This window comes from Vipera berus (assembly GCF_964194415.1).
Source record: "Vipera berus genome assembly, chromosome: 1".
Classification (NCBI taxonomy): domain Eukaryota; kingdom Metazoa; phylum Chordata; class Lepidosauria; order Squamata; family Viperidae; genus Vipera; species Vipera berus.
Window position 1 is genome coordinate 159,947,955 of NC_138202.1, and position 27,645 is coordinate 159,975,599.

At 40.0% G+C, this 27,645-nt stretch overlaps 1 protein-coding gene across 2 annotated transcripts; it reads left to right on the plus strand.

Moving 5' to 3' along the window:
• Nucleotides 1-11,299: 11,299 nt before the first annotated feature.
• On the plus strand, nt 11,300-27,437 carry CDCA7 (cell division cycle associated 7). Of its 2 annotated transcripts, none has more exons than XM_081314456.1 (10): nt 11,300-11,786; nt 15,913-16,035; nt 16,450-16,560; nt 18,277-18,519; nt 18,992-19,069; nt 20,205-20,393; nt 21,336-21,476; nt 24,240-24,389; nt 25,233-25,369; nt 25,503-27,437. In XM_081314456.1, the coding sequence occupies exons 1-10, from the start codon at nt 11,766-11,768 to the stop codon at nt 25,531-25,533; spliced, it is 1,224 nt and encodes a 407-aa protein (XP_081170582.1). In that variant the 5' UTR covers nt 11,300-11,765; the 3' UTR covers nt 25,534-27,437. The 2 variants fall into 2 exon arrangements, with proteins under 2 accessions (XP_081170582.1, XP_081170583.1); XM_081314457.1 differs by lacking the exon at nt 11,300-11,786 and adding an exon at nt 11,996-12,035 and having other exon boundaries at nt 15,892-16,035.
• Nucleotides 27,438-27,645: the final 208 nt, after the last annotated feature.

A 27,645-nucleotide genomic window follows, 5' to 3' on the forward strand; every position in this document is an offset into this window, starting at 1 on the left:
TTATACTTACTAGTATACAGTATTTTTCAATTCCATTGAAATCGAATATTTCTTTGTTTTCCTGGGCATATCTACAAGAAAGCAAATTCCTGTGGGATTTTCTTTGAAATAAAGAATTGGGTGATATAAAATTAACTCATTTCTCCAACTGCAATTATCAGGAAAAAAATGACATTATGTTAGATTCTATTTATAAATAAAACCTAACTCCTAACTTAACATATCCTTCCCCTTTTGAATTATAAGGAAAGGAAAAGGTTTTGAAAAGTATTGTTTAAAGTAATTTGATACTCAGCTGAGGAAATAAGGAATGAATGTATCTTATTTAGCATATATTTTCCAATCCTTCATGTAGTCACAAATTTTTAACAATAGCAAAGTAAACCATTTCAGCCAGCTGTAAAACTAGAGTTCTTTTCTTATTCAAGGAGCTATTTCATTGATTGGCTGAGGTCTCTCCTGTTTCTAGGAAGAAGAGTGGTTTCCTAGGGATAGTGCAGGTGCTCTCTATTTGTTCAGCAAATAATTGGAGGAGAGATTTATGGATATATTTGTTTACTTGATGTATATGGCCATTCCCTCTCACATAAGCAACTCTAGGCAGCTAACTCAATAAAAATATCAATACAATAAGGATAAATAAATTATACAAAGCAAAAAAAGGATGTCCATCAAATGCAAAGCAGTCAATAACCAAGAGATTCCACTGACAAGCTGAACCCCCTCCCAACCCCCACACTTGAGGGGAAAAAAAGCTGGGTCTTAAGGGTTTTATGAAAGGCTAACGGAGTTGGGGACAATCTAATCAACACCGTATAAAAGGTCTCCTGGTATGGCTGGAGGAGCTGTGAGATCAGGAGGATCCCACAGATTTTGACAGAGTAGTGCAACTCCATCCAGAACTAAAGATGGAAAATCACCAGATCCAGCAGGCCTTAAAAACCTGGATAGAGTTGAAGCCTGTTCTTCCCCATCCAATCGTCCAAAGTCTCCAGCTACAAAGACAGAACCTTCGCGACATTACTTGGGTGATCCGAAACAAAGATATTGTTCTGAACCAGCCCTCTTCTCGCACCCCTAATCAAAAGAAGAGTCTGGAAAGCGTCCAAGGCTAAAAGGCTTCTGCCAAGATTTAATTACGCAGTTAACAAAAACACAAGAGCTTGTCTTCTCAAGCGGAAAAGGTTGCTTTCAGCAACCAGCCCCTCCCCAAACACTTCTTTTATAGAGAGCTCAGGGCGTGGTCTCCCTGTGCCTCCTCCCGAGGAGTCCCATAGTCTTTCTTTGTTTGTCCCTGCTCGTCTGCCTCCTGCGTCGGGCGTCCTTGAACAGGGCCAGCTGTGGGTCATCATCCTCCGCACTCTCAGGCTCACACAGCTGAGAAGAGGTCCCCGGCTGAGGGCTCTGCAAAGCCTCCAAATCATCATCATCAGCCGGTTCGTTTCCCTCCTCCCCCACATCTGAGTCCTCCGATACATCGGAGCCGGCTGTCGGACCCACAGGCTGGCCCTGAGTCACAACAGATATACAACTGAGTATCACAGCCTATTGATGTTACTTCACCCCATATCTCTGAATGACCTCATCCAGAAAGTTCATGTAGATCAGGGGTGTCAACTCGCAACGTCACGTGACGTGTCGTGACGTATCACAACTTTTTTTCCATTGCCAGCAATGGGGTGGGCGCGGTTTTGGCGTGACACATCTGGCCCGCAGGCCGGCAGTTTAACACCCCTGATGTAGATGTTCAAGAGGTGCAGGGAGAATCAAGCCCTGAAGAACCCTTCAAAAACAGGGCATGGACGTGACCTCTCCCCAACCCATTAATACTGACTGGAACTAATTCCAGAGGAAGGGAATAAAACCTGCAAGGCCATGTCCCCTGAAGGATATCATTACTAATAGTACTGAAAGCTGCAGAGAGAACAAGGAGAGTCAGGATGGATACGCTAACCCAGGGGCAGGCAACCTCGGCTCTTTTATGACTCATGGACTTCAACTCCCAGAAGTCCATGAGTCCTAAAAGAGCCGAGGTTGCCTACCCCTGCACTAACCCCACTTATTATTTATCACATTTCTACACTGCCCATCTCACCTAAGTGACTCTTAGCCCTTGCAAATTCTATTTGTTGTCTTTGAATTCATGAAGCTTCGAACTCATGAAAAAAACAGGTTTGGTATTGAAAGAAAAGAGAGGGAGAGAAATTATAAATAATTGAACTATAGCTAGGTATTTGAAAGATGTTGTGTTTATATGTTGGGGAAGCTACCTTCAACTAGGGTTGATTATCAAGATGTCCAAACCAACTCCAGGCCTCCAGGTCACAAAGAACACATTTCACTCCCTGTGGGTTAAGCTCAAATTCCTAAAACACTTCAGCTTTACTACACTCACTACTTCAAGTCCAGCAATATGGTGGTGCTTGGCTCATGCAGTTGACCAATGACAAAGAGAGAGGTTCCCTCTCAAAGCTCTAGATGTATTTGTGTGAAGGGATGAGAATAAGGTAAGCTTTTGACAACCCTCATTTGCAGCCTTTTCCTCACCTATGCAACATCTAGTCTGCAATCAATGCTAAAAGAAGGACGAACAGTGAAATTAATGTATGCTGCGGTGGGTTAAGTGGGTGGATGTTTGCAGCATCTTAATTAGTGAACAGGCATGCGTTACTCGGTTGCTTTCACTCAGGAATCTAAATATGGATAAAAGGGGCAGAAAGAACATGTCTAGCTTAGCACAAATATGAAGTCCCTCCACCATTGTATTGCCAAAATGATCAACACTGCCTCTGGCTGGCAGTTACCTTAAGCACTACAACATTCTGTAACCAAAGATCAAACTATTTTAAATTTCATACCAAACATAAACGGTTGTGGTTTCATTTAATCTACAGCAAAAAGATTAGAATTCCTGATATCTGTAACCCACCTTCTTTGCTGGCTTAGTGTGATGTGTGCACCTTTGTATTTTAAGAAAACCTCCCTATTTCATTATTTTGTTCTTTTACTGTTATAGCTTAAAAGAGCAGCCTCTCACTGCCTGGAAATTGATGCCTTGTACGCTAGCTCTGTCAAGCTAATTTATATGCAGACTATTATGTCAATAAATCCACCTTCTTCTTCCCTGCAAGAGAGTGGTTGCATTAATTTCCATTCCCAGAAACTTCCTCCAATATACCTGACCATATTTGGTGATCAGGACTGTGATCAAGTAGCCTGCTTGGGCGAGAGATCAAAACCTCCATCCAATGACCATTATCTGGCAACTTGCTGAGCTGATTTAATGAGGTGAAGTTGCTCAGAAAGACTTTGTTCTTCCATTTCCTCCTGTGAGAAATCACTCAAAACAATGACCTCTGCAGGTTGCTCTTCATAGAACAATTGTCCTTTCTAACTCCACAGAAGCTGCAGAGAATGAAATTACATCTCTATGTGTTCTAGGAACACTGAATTTAGACTTAAGAAGATAGAGGACTTTTATTTTTATTTTTTTATTTTTAAAACCTCTTTGCAATATGACCTTTGAAGTAATTATTTTTAGATAAGTAAAGGTGCAGTGCTTTTTTTGTAAAAGAAAAAGGTGCCGGAACTCACACATGTCATACCACCCGCCTTGCCTACCCTACAAGGTTCCATCCAAAAAAGGTGCCGGAACTCCATTCTGAGCGTTCTATGAGAAAAAAAGCCCTGTAAAGGTGTATTTAGTTTTATAATTATGAGGGGGGGGGAAATCATAGGAGGATTTTACAAGAATCTTTTTTGAAATCTGACTTAATTTTCTATGCAAGTATATTGTCTTCTTTTCCCTTTCTTGATGATCTATATCAGGGGTGTCAAACTGCCGGCCTGAGGGCCGATTGCATCATTCGGAGGCCACGCCTACCCCAGATCTGGCAATGCAAAAAAAAAAAAGCCACTATACGTCGCGACACGTCATGTGACACGCCGATTTTGACACCCGTGATCTGTACAAAATCCGAGAAACAAATAGTTCAAATCAATTTGTTACGAGACACTGACATGTGATGTTAGGGAAATAAAATAAAGTTATGTGGCAGGTCTTGGGAGTTAGAAAAACTCTCTCACACTTGGAGAGTTAATATGAGGGAGAAACTACTTGGTTACTTAAGACTTAATTCTTCTTGCATATAACTTGCTACTCTGAAAACTCTAAGGATGTCATGATCCTATAGTTTAGTAGCCAGGCACTTGTTCCAACAGCTACAACCATAGTTGTAATTTGCAGTGATGCACTTTTATGCCTGAGAGGGAGAAAAAGAGTAATGATGTTGGGGATTCAGTCTGAAGAAAGAGCACAACACCGAGGAGAAGAATCATATCTCTTGCAATGATCCTTGGGTGCCCACTTTATGAAATTGATGGGGGATTTAGTCCAGGACAAGGAAAGTCAATTTGGTTCCGATAGGATTCAACAAAGAGAAAAACTGGGTTTGACCCTGGTCATTTTCAAAAAATGGGAGAGGGGTAGAAAAGGGTGCAATCTCTATTTTGCTTGTAAGATTTATTTTCTCGATCACAATGGTTCACTTGAGCTTAGAGGCTGGGAAGTGAGATATGGCTTGAGCTGTGCCATGCCACAATTAAGCCAGAGAAAATCAGCTGAGTTCTCCAAGGAATAAGATGTAGGCAAGGGCAGAGAGCCCCCCAAAATAAACTAATCAGGTGGTAATTAACTGTAATTGGTGAAATGATAACCACAGAGCCACACAATCATGTCTTTTAGGCTAAGAGAAGCTCACTTACAATATTTATTTTGATTTTCCAAAGATCCCTTTTACACAAAGCTTGACATTTCTCTTTCCAGTGCACCTTTACAGATATTCAAATATTTTCATAGAGGTTGGGATTTGGGAAGAGCATGTCGCATTGTTAACTTCACCACTTACTTGTGCTTGAAGCTCTGAGATGCAGTTACAAGAAGTTGGAGCATGCATTGTGATGTCCTGTTTGTGTAACATTGTTAGGAATAAACACCTTTGTGTATAGTATTTCTCTGTTAATATTTTTAAATTGGTAATTGAAGATAAGCCATTGAGTTTTGGAGAAACTAATCAAATTGTTGCTGTCTAAAAACTGAATTTAAAAAATTATAAATAAAATTACATCATGTTGCAATTTGTAAAAATGCTCTGGGTAAAGCTTTCATTTCCTTGAATGAATCAAAGCACTAACTATATTTTTTTAAATTAAACCTGAAACTATAAAGTTTCATAAAAATCTAAATACAAATAACCTTTAAAAACACAAATTGAATATTATCTACACTAAGACTTCCTAGCATATTTTTGCTATTCAATTAGTTAATGGTTTCTCTGTTCACTGGTCTACTTGGCAGATGGAACCAAAATGGCAGCACAGTAGCAGCTTTTGAAATAGTAAGCTCCCAGCATGCAACAGGCCTTATCACTTCTAGCTTAAACAGACACCCCCAAAATGTGACCCAAGTCAAGAAATGAGCCTGGACCAATCCCAGCAAAATTACTGGAATGCACTGGTCTTCACTAGCACTATGCTAGTATATCATAGCACTATGCTCTTGATTTATCAAGCCTATACCTTCTATTTCTTCCATTTAATGGAAGATTATTACTTTGGCCACAGATATTAACAAGCGGTATAATAGCCAGGAGGTGAGAATCTAAGTTCACTGTCTCTGCCTGATTCATTCTCTACCACTAAACCACAATGTGGTTTTTTAGCTTAGAAAGATGTATAAATCTAGCCATGAATTTAAGGCAGGAGACAGTATTTGAAGCTCCCAGCACCCCACAGTTGTGCTGCCCAAATTCAGTCCCATGACTGGATTTTATGGAATTTTATTTTTAAAAAAAATCAAAGATGTGAAAACAGGATGACATGGGGGGAGGTGTACCTTATCCCATTTTACCCTTTAACTCCATCAAAATGTCTGAACCTTCAAACATTTTTATACTTCACTGGGTTGCATAAGAAAATTATTACCTTCTTTGTAGGGGCATTGGGAGATTCATATTTCTGTATTTATTTAAAGGTTTATGCCAATGTCAATAAAACTGATTAACTTTAAAAGTTTTGGCATGATATGCTACACTTTGGGCACGATTTGCCTTTCTGGCATGTTATGATTATGGTCAACCCAATATGCTTAGAATTCCAGAACTACAGTACAATAATTAAATGAAAATCATAGTTATTTCTCATCTAAATCACTACCAGTTATCTGAAGCTTTCTTCATTTCAGCAGTACATTTAAGAAATAGGGAGAAGTAATTATTGCTGCTAAAATACTGGGATCAATGTACTATAAGGATAACTAGAATTACCCTTTAAAATCCCATTGTAAGATAGCTAAATGCCAAGAAAAAATTCCCTGATGAGGTATCATTTAGCCGCGATATCTGGACTGCAAAAATTTAAACAAACATTGGATGATAGCAAAGTAGTTTCTGCCTCTTTTTTGCTGCTGTTGAGTGATCATTCACCTACACAGGTGAAAAAATATGACAACTCGGTATATTTTAAGCTGACTATTGGTAACACACAAATTGGGGTAGCAAATGGATACATGTAAAGGATTATAAAGTATTTTGAGTCTTGATTTTTCCTGACCGAAAACCAGGGGTGAATGGACAAATTACAACAGCAATGGGTGCACTGTCGGAAAACCTGAAAGGGTGAGGATCAATCATTTTGGACAAAATCTACAAGGCCAATTAAGAGTTAATAATTTTGGAGGCTTCCGGTTTGCCATGCAGCCACTGTGGACGGCTGGGAGACTTGCTCTCTCTCCTCCGTCCAGTTTTGCATCACTGGGGGGCCCTGAAAAGGGTTGAAAGTTGCCCCGAAGAGGCGACCAGCAAGGAGGGGCGCTCGCTGGATCATGGGAGAGCTGCAACTCTCCCGTTAGACCTGGTGATCCCTCCAAACCAGCAGACGAAAGGACCATTATGGCTCGTCCCTAGGCTGTGAACAGTCTAAGTCACATTTTCCACCAGGCAACTCTTAAAGCAGCGCGGAAGAGACTGGGTGAGATCTACCTCGTTTACACCCTAATTACTTTCTGTACCTCCTTAAGCTGCTAAGCATTCTCCCCCCTGCAGTGAGGGAAGGGGGATTTCAGCCCTCCCTCCAGAAAGAGCAGAGACTAAATACCCAAGGGCATTTTAAACGTTAAAAAGGTAACTGAATCCCAATTGGAATCTTACTTCTCAAAGCATGTGGACTGAAAGATTTTTCATTTTTTATTTTTCATTATTTACTTCTGTTGGGAATCTGGGTTTCTTCTTATGAAAAAAAAAGAACTGAAAAGATTAAGATAACTTTGGGACTCAAAGGGAAACTTTAAAAGGGGGCTGGCTGACAGCCCAGGGAAATAGATAAGATACATAACCTTGAGAGCTCTGAAACAACAGCTGTGACAGGCTCTGTGTTCCCTAACTAGAAAAAAAATCTCTCTAATGTAAGCCATTAGTTTAAAATATCAATATGGAAAAAGGCCAGGAACAAAATTTCTTTAGAGATGAAGATCAACAAACTCTCGCTATGTTGAAAACACTAATTCAAACTTTTATCACTACCAATGAAATACTAAGAGGCTATGTGAAGGAACAAGAAGACAGCCCAGATATGAAAGCCCAAACTTTGGTCACAACTAAAGAACCATCTATACAAAATACAATAGAAAAAATGAAACATTCAAATACTATGACAGAAGAATCTACAGTTCAACAAATATTGATATTTGAAAATCCAGAAAAAATATCGACAACTTGGAAAAAGGAAAAGGTTTCTTATACAACACAGAAGGAACTAGAGGATCTAGAAAAAGAACAATTGAATGAGAAGACAAACAATTCAGAACAACCACGTCGATATGGAAGAATAAAGAGACGACCCACTAGACCTACAAGTCCTCTCAAAAAAATGGCAACCGGATGGTTTTGCCAACATCAAATAATATACATGATATTACAAGGAGATTGGTTCAATGACCCAAAAACAAGGATATGGAAGATGATTTGGCAAAGGAAAAAAGCGAGAATAAGACCCAAGAAGAATGGAGTTTTGACCATCTTATTGAAATTTAAAACAGAATGTACTTAAATAGATAAGATGTGCATGTTGAACACAAGACATTGTTATGAACTGAGATAAAGAAAATTTTTTGGTCATTAAAATTTAGCAGTATAAATACTAATAGCTAATTTGAATATTGATTTGTGCATAAAGGTCATGTAAAGGTAAATAATATAGATAAGCTAAAAACGTATTGTTGAAAGTAATAAATAGATCTATATGGACCGTTAAAAACGAAAATTATCAGTTTAAGCAAGAGATAGCAGATACAAAGAAGAAGAGAGGAAGTATTAAATACTGAAATAAAAAAAGAAATTTTGATTACTACTTAAAAAAACAAAACTGAAAATTAGCAAAAAGAAAGGATATCATATTGTATCCTTAATTTGTTGACATAGAGGGTGAGAAATTAAGTAAATGGGATGTGTATTTTGAATATTAGATTTTGTGAGGAATGCTGATAGATGAATTTGGAGTATATTAAAAATTTTGGGAATGATAAATATCAAACGTTAAATCTAAATGTTAATGGAAATTAAAATTGAAAAATTTATTAGGTCATTGATTGTGTAAAAGACTGTATGTTAAAACAACTAGAATATGTGTAAACTAAAAACTAGGGATATATGTAAGAAAGTTATTTTATGTGATTGATAGGATAAAACTTGTCTTTAAATTCACAAATAGACAGTACATATGAAGGGAAAAAGAGGAAATGTTTATGGTAGCAATCTGAAATCTGTACTAATGATATTTGTATGTAATTGAATTACTACTACCCAGCTACCATGCTGCTTTTCAAATATCTAAATGTAATTTTAGAAAATCAATAAAATTTGTAAAAAAAAGATTTTTTATTTCTTATTTTTCATTGTCTACTTCTGTTGGAAATCTGGATTCTTTCTTATGAAAAAAAAGAAAAACTGAAAAGATTAAAACAACTTTGGGACTCAAAGGGAAACTTTAAAAGGGCCCTGGCTGACTGCCCAGGGAAATAGATAAGATATATAACCTTGAGAACTTTGAAACAGCAGCTGTGAAAGGCTTTGTGTTCCCTAGCTAGAAAAAAAATTCTCTCTTTTGGATTTTCTAAGTGTAAATTAGCTTAAAATACCAATATGGAAGAAGACCAGGAACAAAATTTATTTATGGATGAAGATCAACAAACTCTCACTATGTTGAAAACACTAATGCAAATTCTTACCACAACCAATGAAATACTAAGAGGCTATGGGAAGTAACAAGACGATAGCCCAGTTATGGAAGCCCAAACTTTGACCACAACTAAAGAACCATTTATAAAAAATACAATAGAAAAAATGAAACATTCAAATACTATGACAGAAGAATCTACAATTCAACAAATATTGATATTTGAAAATCCAGGAAAGACATTGACAACTTGAAAAAAGGAAAAGGTTTCTTATACAACACAGAAGGAACTAGAGGATCTAGAAAAAGAACAGTTGGATGAGAAGACAAACAATTCAGAACAACCACGTCGATATGGAAGAATAAAGAGACAACCCACTAGACCTACAAGTCCTCTCACAAAAATGGCAACCGGATGGTTTTGCCAATATCAATTAATATACATGATATTACAAGGAGATTGGTTCAATGACCCAAAAACAAGGATATGGAAGATGATTTGGCAAAGGAAAAGAAGCCAGAATAAGACTTAAGAAGAATGGAGTTTCGACCATCTTATTGAAATCTGAAACAGAATGTAGATAAGATGTGTATGTTGAATACAAGACATTGTTATGAACTGAGATAAGAGTTAATAATTTTTTAAAAATCCACAAGATGTTATTTGCCATGGCTACTTTTGCTTAATAGCCATGTAATTGCCTGGCTAGCCCAGATTAAAGTGGAATTATTATCTGCATCAGGAGAAAAAGAGCAGATCATGCACACAACTCTTTTGCACAGGCCCAGGTGGTCAGTGAAGTACCCCTGGGTACCAGCTGAGTAGAAAGAAACCTGTATGCAGTTCATATCTGGTCTGGCCCCAAAGTTCTTTTTATGGCTCTGTAGGACATACCTGTGATGTATTTTAACTCCATTTTGATAGAAATAGATGGAGTTCATTGTCAGTTCCAGCAATTATTTGCACTTGGTTGTATACTTCTACAAACAATTTTGATAGGATTCCTGGAAGAGAAATTGTCTGGAAAATCTAAAGGTATAGTTACTTGTAAGGTATAGTTGCTTGTATGTGTGCGCAAAGGGGCAATCCCTTTCTCTGCTAGTTGAAAAGCACTGGTGAACTAAAGCTGATTTAAGAGACTCAAGTGTGGTCTAGTCTCCAGAGAACAGATTGTTTGCTTTTGTGTGCACTGTGAGAAGCCAATGGTGCAGGTAAGTATGTAATTAAAGGCTTATTTAAAATTGAGATTCTTTTACACCAGTCTGCTGCATGCTCACAAGGAATAATAACCTACAGTTTACACACCCCTTATACTGTGTTTTGGCCTCTGTAAGTACTCTACTTTCCAGATTATTCTTGGTTCATGTTACCAATTATTTGGGTGCCACACGCGTGGAGTTTGGTCCTAGGAAACATTACAGGAAACACGAAACAAATATATCAATCTGCTCGAACTACATTTAAATTGGTTTTATCCAGTGCTTTTTTTTGTAAAAGAAAAAGGTGCCGGAACTCACACATGTCATACAACCCGCCTTGCCTACCCTACAAGGTTCTATCCAAAAAAGGTGCCGGAACTCCGTTCTGAGTGTTCTATGAGGAAAAAAAGGCCTGGTTTTATCACTCTGAAAATATTTCAGTACAAATATACTTCATATATTTCAGTACATTACTATACTCTTTATGCTGTATTTTTTAAACTGAGCAGAATCTGGTTTAACATTACTGAAGGTGGCACATCCGAAGCCTGTCATAAAGGTTTGTGAGGTACTCTCGATTGTTGTTCTTTAGAAAACTTCATATTTAGCCCCTATTCATTTTAGTGGGGGGAAAAATCACAAGCATTTGCTCATTTTATAATGTTGCAGAAAGTTAATTGCAATGTAATCAGCTCTTTCTGGAAGCAAATAAAAGAAAGTTCCTTCATTAAAAGTAGCCATTCCCATATATACAGTCCAAGAATTGCTTTCCATGTTTTGTAATCGCGCAAAGGACATCTGGCATGTGTTTTTGAGGCGAACTTGTAACTTGTTTCCACTAGTCACAAAAGCAACGCATCTTAACCACAGCACTTCCTTCCAAGGCAAGTTAGGACGTGATGTGCCCCCATTTCTTTCCTAGTGTCCCCTCCCTTTTCTTCTATGCAAATACTTCGTTACTATTTCGCGCCACAGATCTAGGTCCTTGAAGAACGATAGACGCCTATGCTAAACCTGAAAAGAAAAAAAAGAAAAAAGCCCTGGCCAGTTTTCACAACATCTTCTACTTTTACTACACATCGTCTTCACGACTTTTCGAAAACCGTGTCTTATACGATCCAGTGGCGTAACGAAAAGCAACGTCGGCGAAAAGCAAAGGGGGGGGGGGTCGTACCTTCCAGGACCACAGCACTTTCGCGGGAAAAAAAACCGTATCTAAAAATCTCCGCCTCCGGCGAATTCTAAGCAGCTTTGGCGCGAGTCTGAGGCGTGCGGTTCCTTCGGCTGACCCGGGTTAGGCTTCGGGTGCCGAACGCGTGGGCAAATCTGCAGCTAGTATGGACCCCTTCGGCTTGCAGGTGAGCGCCTTGGTCGCAGCCTAGGACTAATCCTGTAACATTTTATTTATTTATTTATTTATTTACTTACTTACTTACTTACTTCGGAGTAAGTTCTGGTCAACTCGTGAGGTCGGGTTGCTGGGGAAGTCGGGCGGTGAAGTTAACTCCTCTGTTTAAGAGTTTACAAAGATGCGAGGTTAGATTTATGACGGGACCGGTGAGGAAAAGCCTCACAGATGTTGCAACGGGAACGAATTTGGAACGGGGGTGGGGCGGTGTGTGTGTGTGTGTGAGGGAGTAAACGTAAGCTTTTGCCATACGGTACCTTGTCGCTTTTTAGCGTTCCTTGGGCCTCAAGCCGGTAAGTCGGGCAAACGGCGTTTGAAGAATTGCCGCCAATGCAGTCGTCGCTCTGCATATTAGTGCGCGGTTTTAAACGCCGTTTGTACCGAGCGAGCGGTTTTTCCCGAGGAGCGAACCGCGTGCAACGCAGCCTTTTAAGGTACGACGCGAACCGGTTTGGGTTTAAAATTCCTGGAAGAGTCAGCCGCGTTTGGAAAACGGGCTGCTGTGTAAAAGTGGGCTTTTCGCCCCCCCCCGTTCCCCCCCCCCACGCGGCTTTTTAACCTAAGTAGTAAGAGTTTTTTTTTTAAGGGGAGCGCTGCTGAAGTCCAGGAGGAACTTCTAAAAAAAGGCAAAAGTAACGCTTCATTCCAGGAACGACTTTCCACGATTCCTTTTAGAATCTGGAAATAAGGAGTAAAGCGCGCGGGGGGGCCGGGGGCTTAGTTTTTATATCCTGTAGTAAGAGAGTGAGTGAGTCGGGACAGGCTCAGCTCGGGGCGATTTACACACCCACGGGGCTTCCTGCCTGTATCTCGTCTTTGTGTCTGTGTGTCTGTGTGTGTGTGTGTGTGTGTGTGTGTGTTCAGCTCGGGGCGATTTACACACCCACGGGGCTTCCTGCCTGTATCGTGTGTGTGTGTGTGTGTGTGTGTTCAGCTCGGGGCGATTTACACACCCACGGGGCTTCCTGCCTGTATCTCTCGTGTGTGTGTGTGTGTGTGTGTGTGTGTGTGTGTGTGTGTGTGTTCGTTCCCCAGATCGGCGTGCGCTAGCTAGGCGGTAATCCTTTGTTTCACCGCCAGGCTCCCCCAAGTTTTTTTTTCCCCCTTCTCAAAACTTGCTCCTCTATTTGACTTGGTTTTTTTTTTCCTTCCCCCCCCCTCCCCCTCCAAGAAATAAACTTCATTGCAAATAAACTTTTTTTTGTCTCCTCGGGCAATTTTCTCTTGCTCTCGGTGGGGGGAGAGCCAGAAAGAAGCTGGAGGGGCGGCCGGGGGTGGGTCCTCGCTTATCCCGCGCTTATCGATCTCTTCGAGTTTGGTTTCCCCCCCCTCCCTTCCTCTGGCTTGCCATCGAGTTGAGTTTTCGTTTTGGGGGTGGCTTCAGCGCCGAGGGGTGTGTGTGTGTGTGTGATGGGTTTCCTTTGAGCATGCCGCGGAAAGAGGGTGGAGGGAAACCTGAGTCCTCCTTCCTTTGAGAAGGGACGCAAGAACGCGCGGTAGACTCGCCCATTTCCTCCGAGTCGCTGTAGGAAGGGAACAGCAGGAGGGTTTACCAGCTCCTAGATAGAAGATGAAAGCTGGGGTAGAAATCCGATAAATAATCAGACAAATAGGTTGGCTGATGTTCTTATATGGAATGCTCTGTCGCCTTCTTTAATCCCAGATTGATGTTTGTGGGACATAATTTTGCCAGAAGTAGAACCCAGATTGTTGGGGGCAATAAGCTGACTTTGTAATAATACCGCTTGCCCCCCCCCAAAGCCCCAATAAGCAGGCATGTACATAGAATGAAAGCTATCGCTAAGCACATTGATTTGTGCTTCTTAGATTGTAAGCCGCCCTGAGTCTTCGGAGAAGGGCGGGATATAAATGGGATTTAAAAAAAAACCTGAGAGGGTTTTTTTGTTTTTGTATTCTCTGGTCGTGGGAAAAAGACAAGGATGAAAAAGAAGCAGAAATGCCCTAGGCCTGAAGTTCAGTATGGGAAAAAAATATGTTGATATGTGTTTGAATATTATTATTATGGAGAAATATGTAGTTTTTAGTCTGCCGATTGATAGCATTACTGATAGGTAGCATTACGGGTACAATACTGTAGTCGCAAATTGTGATTACACCTATTAATGATGCTTGCCTGTCTTTACATGCAATAAACCACTTAACAGATACCCTTCTCCAGGTTTGAATTAATTGTTTCTGAAAAACGTGTTTAGATTCATTGTTTTCTTAGCCCATTTGGCTTTGTTTACCCTTCCATGTTCTCAGGGCTGTGTAAATGGTGACCACCTGGTGATTTTCTTCTCAAATCAATCTGAAGTAGACTAGCCTGAGTTGCTGGTTCAAAGTCATCCCTGAAACGTGATTTAATGGCACTCTGTTGTTTTAATCTGATACATTAGCACTTTTTTCATCTGGTTACCCTGTACATAATCGTCAGCTTACTTATTCACAGGACTCAGGGAATGAGACAGATTTTCAGGGAGGTGTGCTATGGTGACAGGATTATACCATAATTTAGTTGCCACATTACCTTTTTGGCATTATTGTTACCTTAAAAGTATGTGTTGTGGATTCTACCAGTCCTATAGCAATTTGACAGTTCCCACATTTTTAAGCTGAGTGTTTCCTTCCTCCTCCATATTTTTCTCCTGTTTTCAAATATTAGTATATTGCCTAATGGCTCAGTACAATATCTGTGACATTTACTGATTAAACAAATGCTCCATTTTGAAAAAACAATTCTGCACTTATAAAGCCTTTTCATTTTTAACAGCTATCTAATACAGCAGATGCTTCCAGTTAACTTTTATTTGTCCTTTACGTACATATTTTTTTAGAAGCAAGATCCAATGGGACTTGCTGGTTCTTGGGGAGGATAAATCTATATATTTACAGTTGGAATAGAGTGATGAAACGGCTTTATATGGGTGAAAAGGTATTCAAGGCAGAAGATTTATTTATTTATTTATTTAATTAGATTTTGTATACCGCCCTATTCCCAAAGGACTCAGGGCGGTTTACAGGGCAGAATAAAGTACAATATAAAAGATAATATAAAATTAAAATAAATTAAATTAATTAAGCCCAACAATTAAAACAATATTTAAAAAGCTAAAACCCCTTCAGTCCAGGCCTGATAAATCGAAAAGCCAGGTTTTCAGGTCCCGGTGAAATGAACGCAGATTGGGGGCGGTCCGGAGTTCCACAGGTAAATCATTCCAAAGGGCAGGTGTGCCCACAGAGAATGCCCTCCCTCTGGGGATCACCCACCGGCACTCCCTAACCGGCGGCACCCTAAGGAGGGCCTCTCTGGGAGCGCACAGGACGATGGGAAGTTGATGCTGGCAGCAGGTGCTCCCTAAGATAATCTGGACCCATGCCATGTAGGGCTTTATAGGTCATTTTTTTATTTTTTTTTGCAGAAAGACTTTAACATATCTTAAGTTTACCTACTCATGGGGCATTTTTTAAAATTTCATCTTAATAATGGGATTTTACTTCTGACTGACAAATCTTTAGTTTGCCATCCTAAACCAAGAGTCAACAAGTTAGATACACGATTATGGAATCCCAAGCTGCATTTTGCTTTTGGGAGATCATGGCTAAATCTGAATTATTTATGCTTGTAATGTACCCACAAGAATGGCTGAATTGAGCTGATGAAGAATGCATGGCTGCCCTATGAGTTGTCTGTAGCCAAAGTAGGGCTAACAATTTTGCCATGCTGTCTTAATTGTAAACTGATGGTATAACAGAATGTTAATTTTTAACTGGAACTATTCCCTTACTATATGTTGTAGATGAGTAAAAGTCCCATGAAAGGGCAGTATGTGTCTCGAGAGTTGTATTGCTTCCAAAGTGTGTATAATGTTGCTATTAAATTGTCCCCTGTTTAATAGATTGTGCTTGTTTTACCAGAGTGGCACAAAATATGATAGAAGTCTCATTTTTTAAAAACAAACAAACAAACTAATGTGAACTTCAGTCTAGTCTGTAGCCAAACTAGATAGCTTAGCTTTATTAGGCCAGCCTACAAGTTACAGTAATTAATTGAGTTGTCATTGTCCATTTTACAGGGCAACCTTTCAGGAAAGAGAGAATCCACAGCATTCCGTAATACTAGGCTAATCCCTATGGAAACGTCTTCATCCTCTGATGATAGCTGTGACAGTTTTGGCTCTGATAATTTTGCAAACACAGTAAGTGAAAAGTGCAAGAATAAACAGAAATTGTATGTGTGGTGTTCAGAAATACCCCATTTGTGATTAAAATGCTTTGCTTACATTTCTGTACAGCAGTTATACGAATATACAGTGTGAACTCTAATTTCATTTCACTTCTTCCCTTGTGCTCCTAGGTGGTAATTGTTGGAGGTAGATTAGCCACTTAGTCTATCCTTTTGAAATGTCGCCTAACCTAACATGCCTGATGATTTGCCATAAAAGCTCTGAAACCATTTGTAAACCTGAACCATTTTTTCTTTGTTACAAAAGCTATTCTCTTGTAGTGCACTTGCACATTGTGATTTGCTCTCAGAACAGCTTATGGAAAATAGCTTCTCATTAAAAAAAGAGAGAAAGAAAGAAACACATAGTGTACTTATTCTCTTTAAGAAACCAACCTTCAAGGCAGAAGTTGCAGAAGAAATGGCTAAAATATTTTATGAGGATTCAGATGAAGAATCTTTCTGTGGTTTTTCAGAAAGTGAAATTCAAGATGTGCTGGTGAGTTGAGCATTTGAAGTTCCTAATTACTATTGTCCTTATTTTGCACATGGAAATAGGCCAGGTTCCTTCCATAGTCTGAGAAATAGTTGTTTTGATTGAGATTTATCAGTCTTGCAAATGAGGATTGAATCTTAGTCTTCTTGTGTAAGATTGGAGCTTCTTTTCCATACTGTAGTAAATTGTTTTATCAAAAAGGGATAATCTTGATAGTGATGAAGTAGCTCTTGCTCATGTGTAAGCTGGCAAATGAAGCTCAAATAATGTAAACTTATCAGCTGTATCTTCATTGAAAAAGTGCTATGAAATACAAAGCTAGAAAAGAAAGCTCATTAAAAATAAAATGGTAGAATAACATCATGACTAGCATATACGTTCTGAAGTAATTATTACCTTAGGGAAAATACATATTTTAATAAGCTCTCCAAATGTGAGCAGTGAGGTGCCTTGCTGGCTTTTAACAGAAGATAGCAGAAAAAATGGGAAGAAAAGATGAAGAAGGCCCAGTTTCTAATGTCTGCTAAAAATACCTATAAAGAAAAGCTCTTCTAAGATTAACTTAACCCTGACTTTGCCCTTCTCAGGATCTATGCTTGGAATAATAACTTCAGACTTGAAAAGCTGAAAGACATTTAAATGTCCTTCAGTGACTAAGGCCAGATGTGAATGGTTGCTATAAGTATTCCTTGGTCTATGTCAGGGGTAGGCAACCTTGGCTCTTTTATGACTCATGGACTTCAACTCCCAGAATTCCTGAGTCAGCCTAGCTGACTCAGGAATTCTGGGAGTTGAAGTCCATGAGTCATAAAAGAGCCAAGGTTGCCTACCCCTGGTCTATATGGTCTCTTTCAGGTGTCATTTTTTCCTTGTTTCCCCTCTTTTCAGTGTTTATAGGCTTTCCCTTCTCCATCTTTTTAGACAAGAACTTAACAGTCAGCAGTACATTTAGTAGAACTGTGAAGACACTTCCTAATGATTTTCTTGGCATGACAAAGCTTTGAAGAGTGGGGCCTGGCAATTTGGTAGACCTTGTAAGAAGCACCTGCTTGATGTATTTAGCCCCATATAAGGCAGGAAACTCCTTACTATATTGTTTTAGAAAAATAGTGCTATTTTATGTGCAAGGTAGTTAAGCATTCCAGTAGGGCCTGCAGCAGGAGAACAACATAATCTGACATCGGAATGGAACAACTTGCCACAGCCAACTTGCTGCGGGACAACTCACCATGGCCAACTTGCTTTGTCATTCGCATTTCATTTTGTCCCTCCTTTTTTAATCCTTTCTTTAATGATTCTACCCTATCATTTCTTTGATATCAGTGTAACTCTTGTGCCGCAGCAAGTTGGCCGTGGCGAGTTGTCAGTATCTTTCAGTGTAATTTTTTCTCTTAATTCTTCCAAGTCAAGAACAAAGGTCAACAACTGAATGTAAAAGGAAGAGGAAGTGGTTTAACTAAGGTAATCTATAACATCTGTGCTCTTAATGGTGACTCTAAATTACCGATATAGAACCTGTAACCGTATAGATGATGTTGAGCTACAGCTTTCAGCAATTCTGGTTAGCAAGAGCATTGAGAAAGAGTTGTAGTTTAAGAATGTGGAGTGAGCCACAGGTTTCCCAGACTTTGATGTGATAATAAGCTCATGAAGTTTTGAGACTGTCTAACTGTACAAGTGGCTTACTATATTTTTTTATGATTTGAATTTGTTTAATAGAAACTGGGAACAGATTCTGAAGATGAAGCAGAGAAATGTTCACGTAAATGGCCTAAGAAAAGTTCTGCCCCCCTTAAAGTTGCTCTGAAGTTCCCACCGCGAAGGTCTAAGAGGGGAAAGAGTGAAACAGTTGCAGCTTCGCAACCTTCTTGTAAATTGGACTCGGAGGCAGAGTCTGATGAAGAAAGTGGACCCAAATTCTTGGAGAGAAGAGCTTTAAATATAAAGGAGAACAAAGCCATGGTAAACATAAAAAAAGTCCTCGAGAATCGTTTTTTTCTGAGAATTAATTTTGTGGCTTCTGTTTCATTGTTGAAACGCATTCAATTTCTTGATGCTGCTTCACTAAATATTTTAAATGTTGCTTAATTATCAACTTCAGGCAGCTTAAACAGTATTCAAAATTATAATTATGCAGGCATTTCAAATCTCATTCCTTCAATGTTGTCCGTCTTTCCCATTTGAATAAAGTCTACATTCTGAAACAATCAGAATAGTAGGTCCAGTAGATCATTGCTATGTACTTGTCTCCATATTCATGGAGATGACCAAGGGTTTTGATCACTGCAGGTTTATTTTTTGTATGCTTCTTAAGTAATCTGATCAGTTCTATAAATAGTCTTTGTATATGTGGTATTTCTGAATAAATGCAGTTTCTTTCATATACAATCTGTCTGAATCTCTGAGATTCCACTACTTATTTCCTTCATTACAGCTTGCAAAGCTAATGGAAGAGTTAAAAAGCGTGTCTGGAATTTTTACTAAGAGAGGCCCACTTGTAACTCCTACTCCGGTAAATCACCCTTATCTACTTTATTAGCTTTTGTTTTATAATTATCTGAAAACTATTCCATTACTGTTTTTTTCAAGCCTGTTTATGGATGAATTTAGAGCAAATAAATTAAAGTCCAGTTCTTTGCTGTACTATAAAATAATTGCCATCTGTCGTAGTTACTTTTTGATCTATAAAACTTCAGTGCTCAGTTAGACATACCAGGAATTTTTTAAACCTAAAACCAATAAATCAAAAATCTTTTTAAATAAAGACATACACTTCTATATCTCAGAGTTCAGATCTGGATCTTGCGTAACCAAGCCCATGATTAGCAAACCACCCTAAGCGAGGTGCAGGTGGGATGCTTCACAGCCAACCCACATCTTGTAAGAAAAACATGCCAGCACTATCTGAGCAGAGTCAGTGCTATCATATTTTTCATTTCCTGCAAAGTCATATTGTGATTTAATATTTTGATGGTTTCACTGGGCCATAAAGGTAAAGGTTCCCCCGCACATGCGTGCTAGTCGTTTCCAACTCTAGGGGCTGGTGCTCATCTCCGTTTCAAAGCCGAAGTGTCAGCTTTTGTCTGAGGACGTCTCCATGGTCATGTGGCCGGCATGACTAGACGCCAAAGGCGCACGGAACGCTGTTACCTTCCCTCCGTAGTGGTCCCTATTTTTCTACTTGCATTTTTACGTGCTTTCGAACAGCTAGGTTGGCAGAAGCTGGGACGAGTAACAGGCGCTCACTCTGTTACTCGGGATTTGACCCGCCAAACTGCCGACCATCTGATCGACAAGTTCAGCATCCATACTAAAGTTTTAATAGTTTTTATTTTTTATAGTGTATAAATGGATGGCCAATAAATACAGTTGCAGTCTTCTAGAAGTAGTTACATCAAAAAAAGTATTGAGTAGATGAAAACAATTGCACTGTGTTTCCCTTCTGTTAATTTGGCTAGACTGTATTATGATTCATTACAACCGCAGGTGACTATCCTATGAGCCTTTATCTAAGAGTAAATTTGCTACAGTTTAAATTTGGAGAGGAGTAAATCTCCGTAAAGTTGAGGGAATGCACTGTAGCTTATAAATGATTTTAGGTTACATATCTGTCTGACAATGCCACATTACCTTTATCCTCATTCAAGAAAGCCCAGCGTTGTCCAAGGAAATTGGTTCCCAGAAGTGCCCCAAGGAGGAATCCAGAAAGAAGTTCTAGGCCTCACACAAGATCCAGATCCCTCATTGAAGGTCCTCCAAATCCCATGTCTATGGAGGAAGAAGAAGAGGACCCCTATGTGTTAGTGAGAAGGAAAATGTCTGATGATTTTTCTGAGGTACGTTGGTGATTTTATTTCAGGCAACCAAGTAAATTGATCCTTAAATAGCCTAGGTGAATTTAGATAAATGTTTTCATATGGAATAAACATATCTAGTCATAATTAAGCTAACCCAGTAGGCTCTTTTCATCTTTTACATGGTGGACAACTGTAGTTATGGCCTTTTTTCTTGGCTTGCTTGCCAAGATAATTCAGTAGTAAGATTTGCCATTGTTCCTGGCCATATTTTTTTAGAGCCCTACGAAAATATAAGGCTGAGCACAGTCCTTGGCCTGAAAAGCTGGCTTGTCCTGATTGAAACTGTATTTCAGAGAAAAGCATCAGAATTGAAAATGATGGAGAAATTATATACTTAATTGAGCTGAAACCAACAAGCCATCTTGATGCAGTAATATGATTCAAGACGTTGGTTAGGCAATGCTTGGGTCCGGGATATCTGAGGGAACACCTGCTGCCGGCATCAAGCTCCCTTCGCCCAGTGCGCTCCCACAGGGAGGGCGTCCTCAGGGTGCCACCAGTAAGAGATTGCCGGCGGACGACACCCAGGGATAGGGCCTTCTCAGTGGGGGCGCCTGCCCTTTGGAACCAGCTGCCAGTGGAGCTGAGGACTGCCCCCGACCTCCGTTCATTCCGCCGGGACCTGAAGACCTGGCTCTTCGAGCTCTCTGGCCCAGGCTGAGGATTAATCTTATTTTAACTGGGGTTTTATTTATACAGGGACAAATATATATTTTTTTAAAATTTGTTTTTAACTTTTGTATCTTGGTTTTTTTAATTACCCTGTAAACCCCCCTGAGTCCTTCGGGAAAGGGCGGTATATAAATGTAATAAAATAAATAAAATAAAATAAATAAATAATGCAGTGGCATCTCTGCGTAAATTATGGAACTCTTCAATGATTTGCCTTAACCCAACACTACCATTTTCTTCTGGATTCAGGATGAAAGGGACACCCCCAGAAGAAGGCGCACTAGTGCTTTGACTCTTCCCCATATCATCCGTCCAGTGGAAGAAATAACCAAGGAAGAGTTGGATAACATTTGTGAGACTGTGAAAGAAAAAGTCTACAACCGTGCCACAGTAAGCATTCAGCCCTTTGGTTTGCTTTGTCCAAGTGCATCCTTCTTGTTTTGATTCTCTCCCCCTCACTAGGAGCCTGATCCTATACTCTGATGGTTGTATTTTAATCCTGAGGTTCCCAGTGTTAGAGCCAAAGACATTTTTGATCCTTTGTCCTACCTCTGACTGCATAATTGCAGAAACTCCAATACCAGAAAGTTTCTTAAGTTGATTCTGTGCAGTTACGAGGTCAAGCAGAGTAGACAAGAGTTTAGATACTTAACCAAAGAGTGCTTTAAAGAGGAGGATCTTTCTCACTTCATGTAGACTTCACTGAAATCTTTGATGCATGACAATAATAGTCGAAGATTTGAATTGGGGAGATCCAACTTCAAGTTCCTCTTTGATCAGGGAGTTCACTGGGTAACTTCAGGCCAATAACATTCCCACTTCAACCTATTTTTCAATATTGTTGCTATGGAAATAAAAAGTCCTATTTAAGCAGTAAAGTAACTTTCAAAGAGGAAAAAAAAAGTGGAGTAAGGAAGTCTTGGGTCTAATGCTTTTCTTTTGCCTACCATTACCTGTACATGTTGGCTAGAACTTTAAATGTAACACATTTCTGCTTCCTCTTCCAGATTAAATGTGATAGTTCGTATATAGTGGTAAAATGGAGGTTCACATGTAGTGGCTTCATTGATAAATTGTAAAAATATTAGTTTACCTAGTTTAGATATAAAGGCATCTTTTGGCTTGCCACTATGTAAATTTGATTAATTTATAAAATAAAGGGCTGAAGCAACTGGTACTTAGATTAAACTTCAAATATATAAAATCTGGGGTGTTTTTCAGAGAAGTATTCAGTGCCCATAATTCTAAGTCATAAGGAGGTTGTTTTGGCTTGGTGCAATGTATAGAGAGCCAGTTTAGTCTAGTGCAGTCGTGTCAAACTCGTGACGTCACGTGACATTGTGCGACGTCTCGGAGCTTTTTCCCCATTGCCGGCAACAGGTTGGGTGTAGTTTCTTCATGACGCGTCTGGCCTGCGGGCAGGCAGTTTTGACACCCCTGGTCTAGTGGTTAAGAAACCAGGCCAGAAACAAGCATATTGTGTGTTCTAATCCCACTTTAGGCATGAAAGCCAGCTGGTGACTTTGGATCTGCCCTTTTCTCTTAGCCCAACTCACTTCACAGGATTGTTGTGGGGAAAATAAGAGGAAAGAGTATTAAGTATGTTTGCCACCTTGAGTTATTTATAAAAATAATACAAGTGGGGTAAAAAAAATTAAAAATATTAAAAAAATGTGTGAACATATGCATTATAGCAGGGGTGTCAAACTCAATTTCATTGAGGGCCGCATCAGCATTGCCGTTGCCCTCAGGGGCCAGGTGGGTGTGGCTGGAATGCGTGTGGCCTACTGGGTGGGCATAGCCAGCTCTACATCGTTTGCGTCAAGGGTGCCTATGGGGGCTGGGTAGGAGTGGGACAGATCTGAGGGTCTGGCAGAAGGAAATGGGACCGGGACAAGTGCCAAAGCATGGTCCACTGGAGGAGACTCACTATTCCTCTCAGGATATGCGGGGGGCTGGATGGTGGCACAGAGGTCAAATGCCCAGCCCAGCCCAGCCCTGAAGCACCCACGGCACTAAGCCCAGCCCCACTTCCCCAAGGGGGCGCCCAGTTGCACTTACCTCCTCCTCAAGGCTGCTGCTGCTGTGCTTGGTCTCCTTAGCCAGGTTGTTCTTGATGGGTACGAGGGCAAAGTCAAGAAGGAGGCCCACTCCCTCTCCATGTGAGGAGACCTGGCTTTGTATCCAAAGCTTCCTTAGCAATAGGATGGGAGACCCCCCCCAGGATAGGCCAGGGGGAAGGGGCAAGGGGATGCTGAAAGGACATTAGGGCAGAACTAAGGCAGGACTTCCCTCAGACCCTCCCTCTCCTTCCTTCCTTCCTCCCTCCCTCCCTCCCTCCCTTCCTAAGAACAGAGTGGTGGGAAAATATTTGAGATGAGGGAGAGAATAAAACAGGCAAGAAACGCAGCTGGGGAAGTGTCATCCTTTGTGAGGAATGAAGAAATGCACCATTGCCTGGAAGTGGCCAGCACATGGCCCTTGCCTACTTCACATATGGGCTCTGGGGGAGGGGATGCCATGAGCAGTGTGAGAGTTGATGTTATCTGGGCAATGCAACCCAGCCCCCAGTCTTCCTGATTTTGGCAGGCAGCGGGGCGCTCTCCTCACAGTGCCGAGAGGCTGACCCGGGTGGCACGAATCTGAAGAGAAGTGCAACGCTGCCCAGCCTCTAGCCTGCCCGAAGTAGGCAGGGCCATGTGCTGATCACTTCCAGGTGATGGTGCATTTCTTCATTCCTCACAAAGGATGATACCTCCCCAGGGTGTACCCAGAGGGCAGTGCCGACGCGGCAGAGGCCGGTCCCTTGCTGTTTCCAGATGGCCTTGTGGAGCTAAGCCCAAATGTATTTCAGCGTAGATGACCACCATGAAATTTTACACTAGCTCCTGGCCAGCCTGGGCCGGGGCCAAGGCAGCGGGGGCCGTTCCCTCACTGTTTCCAGGGTGGCTTCGCGGGCCACAACAAACCACTTTGCGGGCCTGATCCGGCCCCCGGGCCTTGTGTTTGACATGTCTGCATTATAACTTACAGCATGTGTAAACTAAACCAATGGGTCCACATGACAAACATACTTAAGGCTGGACAAATGTGCAATGTCTTCAAAGCAACAATCAACCTGGTATGTTTTGTCTTTGCTGTTCTCTTTAACAGGGTTCTACCTGTCACCAGTGTCGTCAGAAAACGACAGATACTAAGACAAATTGCCGGAACCCAGAGTGTCTTGGAGTACGTGGCCAATTCTGTGGGCCTTGTCTTCGTAATCGTTATGGAGAAGAAGTCAGGGCTGCCTTGTTGGATCCAGTAATTATTTTATTTTCATGTTTGCTTGAATGCATGCTCAAGTTCATAAAAAAGTAGACATACAGTAGTCCTCATTTAGCGACTACAGTTGGGACTTGCAATTCTGTTGCTAAGTGATGCAGGCTAAAGGGAAAATCAAATGACCATTAAGTTTTTCTTTTTCCCCAATCTCCTGTCTTTGGAACAGTCATCTTGGTACTGGGATAATTCCGCAAGAATGGAATTAATGTTTGTATTTACCTTAATTGGAGAGGAAGGGATTACAAGAGAATAAGTGAGCACACTAAGCTCTAGCTCATCTTGGTCATGATTATTTTTTTTCAGCAGTCGTAACTTTGAACCATTAATTGCACGAGGCATTTGGTAAATGAAGTTTATCTGTATTTTTTCAATTTTCTATTTAAAATGTAATCTGTTTATGATGTTCTAGCTGCATCATAGCCTAATAAATAAAATAAATAAAATAATAGCTAAAAGAATTAAGTTGGAGCTACCTATAGTCCTAGAGGAGATCAATCCTGACTGCTCTTTAGAAGGCCAGATCCTGAAGCTAAAACTCAAGTACTTTGGCCACCTAATGAGAAGGAAGGACTCACTGGAGAAGAGCCTAATGCTGGGAAAGATCGAGGGCAATAGAAGAAGGGGACGACAGAGAATGAGGTGGCTGGATGGAGTCACTGAAGCAGTAGGCGTGAGCTTAAATGGACTCCAGAAGATGGTAGGGGACAGGAAGGCCTGGAGGAATGTTGTCCATAGGGTCGCGATGGGTCGGACACGACTTCGCAGCTAACAACAACAACAACCTATAGTTCATTCTCAACTCTCCTTTTTTCCCCCCTTTAGAACTGGTATTGCCCACCTTGCCGTGGGATCTGCAATTGTAGCTTCTGCCGGCAGCGAGAAGGAAGATGTGCTACTGGTGTCTTGGTTTACTTAGCTAAGTACCATGGGTATGATAATGTCCATGCTTACTTGAAAAGGTAAATTTCATTTTTCTTCATGAATCAGATACAAATTACTGGCATCTAGTTCAAAGTGTCATTTCATGTTTAGAACAATATTAAGTAACTTGTTGGTTGCCTTAGTTTCACTTTGTTTTTTTCCCCCTTACAGTCTGAAACAAGAACTTGAAATGCAAGAATGAACTTCTGAAGCAATTACAGAATAATCTTCAGCGCATATGCTTAGATTGTCTGATTTGAGAATTCACTTTTATTAATGGTTGGCATTTTTTTTTAAAAAAAGAACAGAAATTGTGACTTTTGACTGAAGTTCAAAGTTGCAGGATAGTGGTTTGTAATATTGTTAAAGCTTTCTAGTCCTGTTTCATGATGAATGCTTACGGATCTTATTAGCATACCACAGAGCAGGTAGAGGTCTCATTCAATCCATTGGGTAGCAGCGGCTTCATACAAAGACTTTAACCAACCAAAAGCAGTACTTGCCATTATAGTTCTCCTGAATCTCACTGTGTGAGATTTTTCTGGTGGCAGTTTGCATAGGTATTTTCCCCATGCAACTCTTGAGTTTATGTTCATGTTGAAACTGCCGCTGTCACATTATCCTAACTATTGTTAGTGTTAGCTGAGTCCAATTTTTGTTTCCCCTTTGTTGGAAAGAAAGTCTTGGGGGGGTGGCCTTCATTGTATCTACATTTGCAGTTGTCCTGTATAGTAGATTCAGTAATGAATCAAATGCTAGCTTTTAAAGCTATTGTAAATAGCAGTGATTATCTAATTGCAAAGCAACTTAAATTTGTGATAACTTTTTTTTAAATAAACAGTGATAACTCAATACCTCGGTTCAAAATTTTGATAGTAATTGAAATGGTTTAAATCAATAAGTGTAAAGTGTACTTGACCAATCAAGCTTAGGAGCATGTTTTGTTGTGTTTAAAATAGTACTTACGATGAAAGCTTGACTAAAAAGGGACTTGAGAAGATTCAGACTTACGAAAAATTAGTGAACTGTTTGATCCTAAAGCTAAAGATCTTGGTAAGGGATATTTAAAGGGAACCATTAGAGTTTGGGAAAGCAGTTCCATTGTTGTTGCAAAAATCATCAGCTGGAAACCAGTTGTTAAAGAAAACTCTCTTTGCAGTTAATCCAGATTTTTGCAGACCAGTTCAGTTGTATTATTGTATTGTATTATTGTGTTGTTGACCAAATAATTTCACTCGCCTAATGCCTAAAACATCATGCATTACAATTTCTCAAAAATTGTGTATCATAGATAAGAGATTCACAAGTCTTTCATCATAGTTTATGCTGGAGCCAGTCTTGCATCATTTGCATATTGGATTGAAAATGTAAGGGTTTCAGGTGGCAATTTGATATAAACTGTGCTTGTCTAAAGAAGTGACCATGAACAATACAGTTTCATGAATTGTAATGTAGAGAGGATCCTAATTGGTGATATTTCAAACTGTGTTGGTTAATAAGGCATAGAGCTTGTGCATCAATCACAGGTGGAGGTTGTAGCTTTCATTTACTAACTGCTTAGTGTATCTGCTTAAATGCTGTGCTAACTGGATAAAAGACTACTCATCCAAAATTCATTGGATATAAAATTCATCAGTTTTGAATAAACTGCAAGAGGGGAAGTGAACAGATCTCTTGAGTGGCTGAGGCCCTTTTAAGAAGGAATCGCTTTTGCCACTTTCCCATATATATTACTCATACTTGGTACCATTTGTAAGCAATTCAATACAATATAAAATCTTAAATAAGTATCATCTCTCCTACAAAGAGTTTGGGTTTAATTTCCATAGTGTACATTTCAGGGAAGAATCATCGGTTGTTTTGCTTTGCCTCTAAAATTGTTCTGTTTTTTTTTTTTTTTGTATTTGATGAACAAGTGTTAATGCTTAGACACATACGTGGCTGTTATTTTCTGCAGACAGTAACACTACTCAAGTCTTCTCCCTAGAGTAGTTTGAACAATACTGTAACCTGATACTTTTATGTATGAGATGTAATTTTGATATTAAAGTTTGCTTAGCAGTGGGCTGAATAGGCCATGTTTCTGTGCTTCTGTGTGTGCCAAAGTCCCAGTTCATTTCAACAGAGAATGCCGGTATTTTATATACAGGATAAAACGTGCATGACACCGATGCTATAAGAAAAATGCTTCCAGATAGGGACAGGTGTATTTGGATTTTCCATATTTAATTGTAATCAGAGCAGGATATTAACAGCAAGGGAAAAACACAATTGTAGCACAGAAATAGATTTAAAGTAAATATTCTTTCCCTCC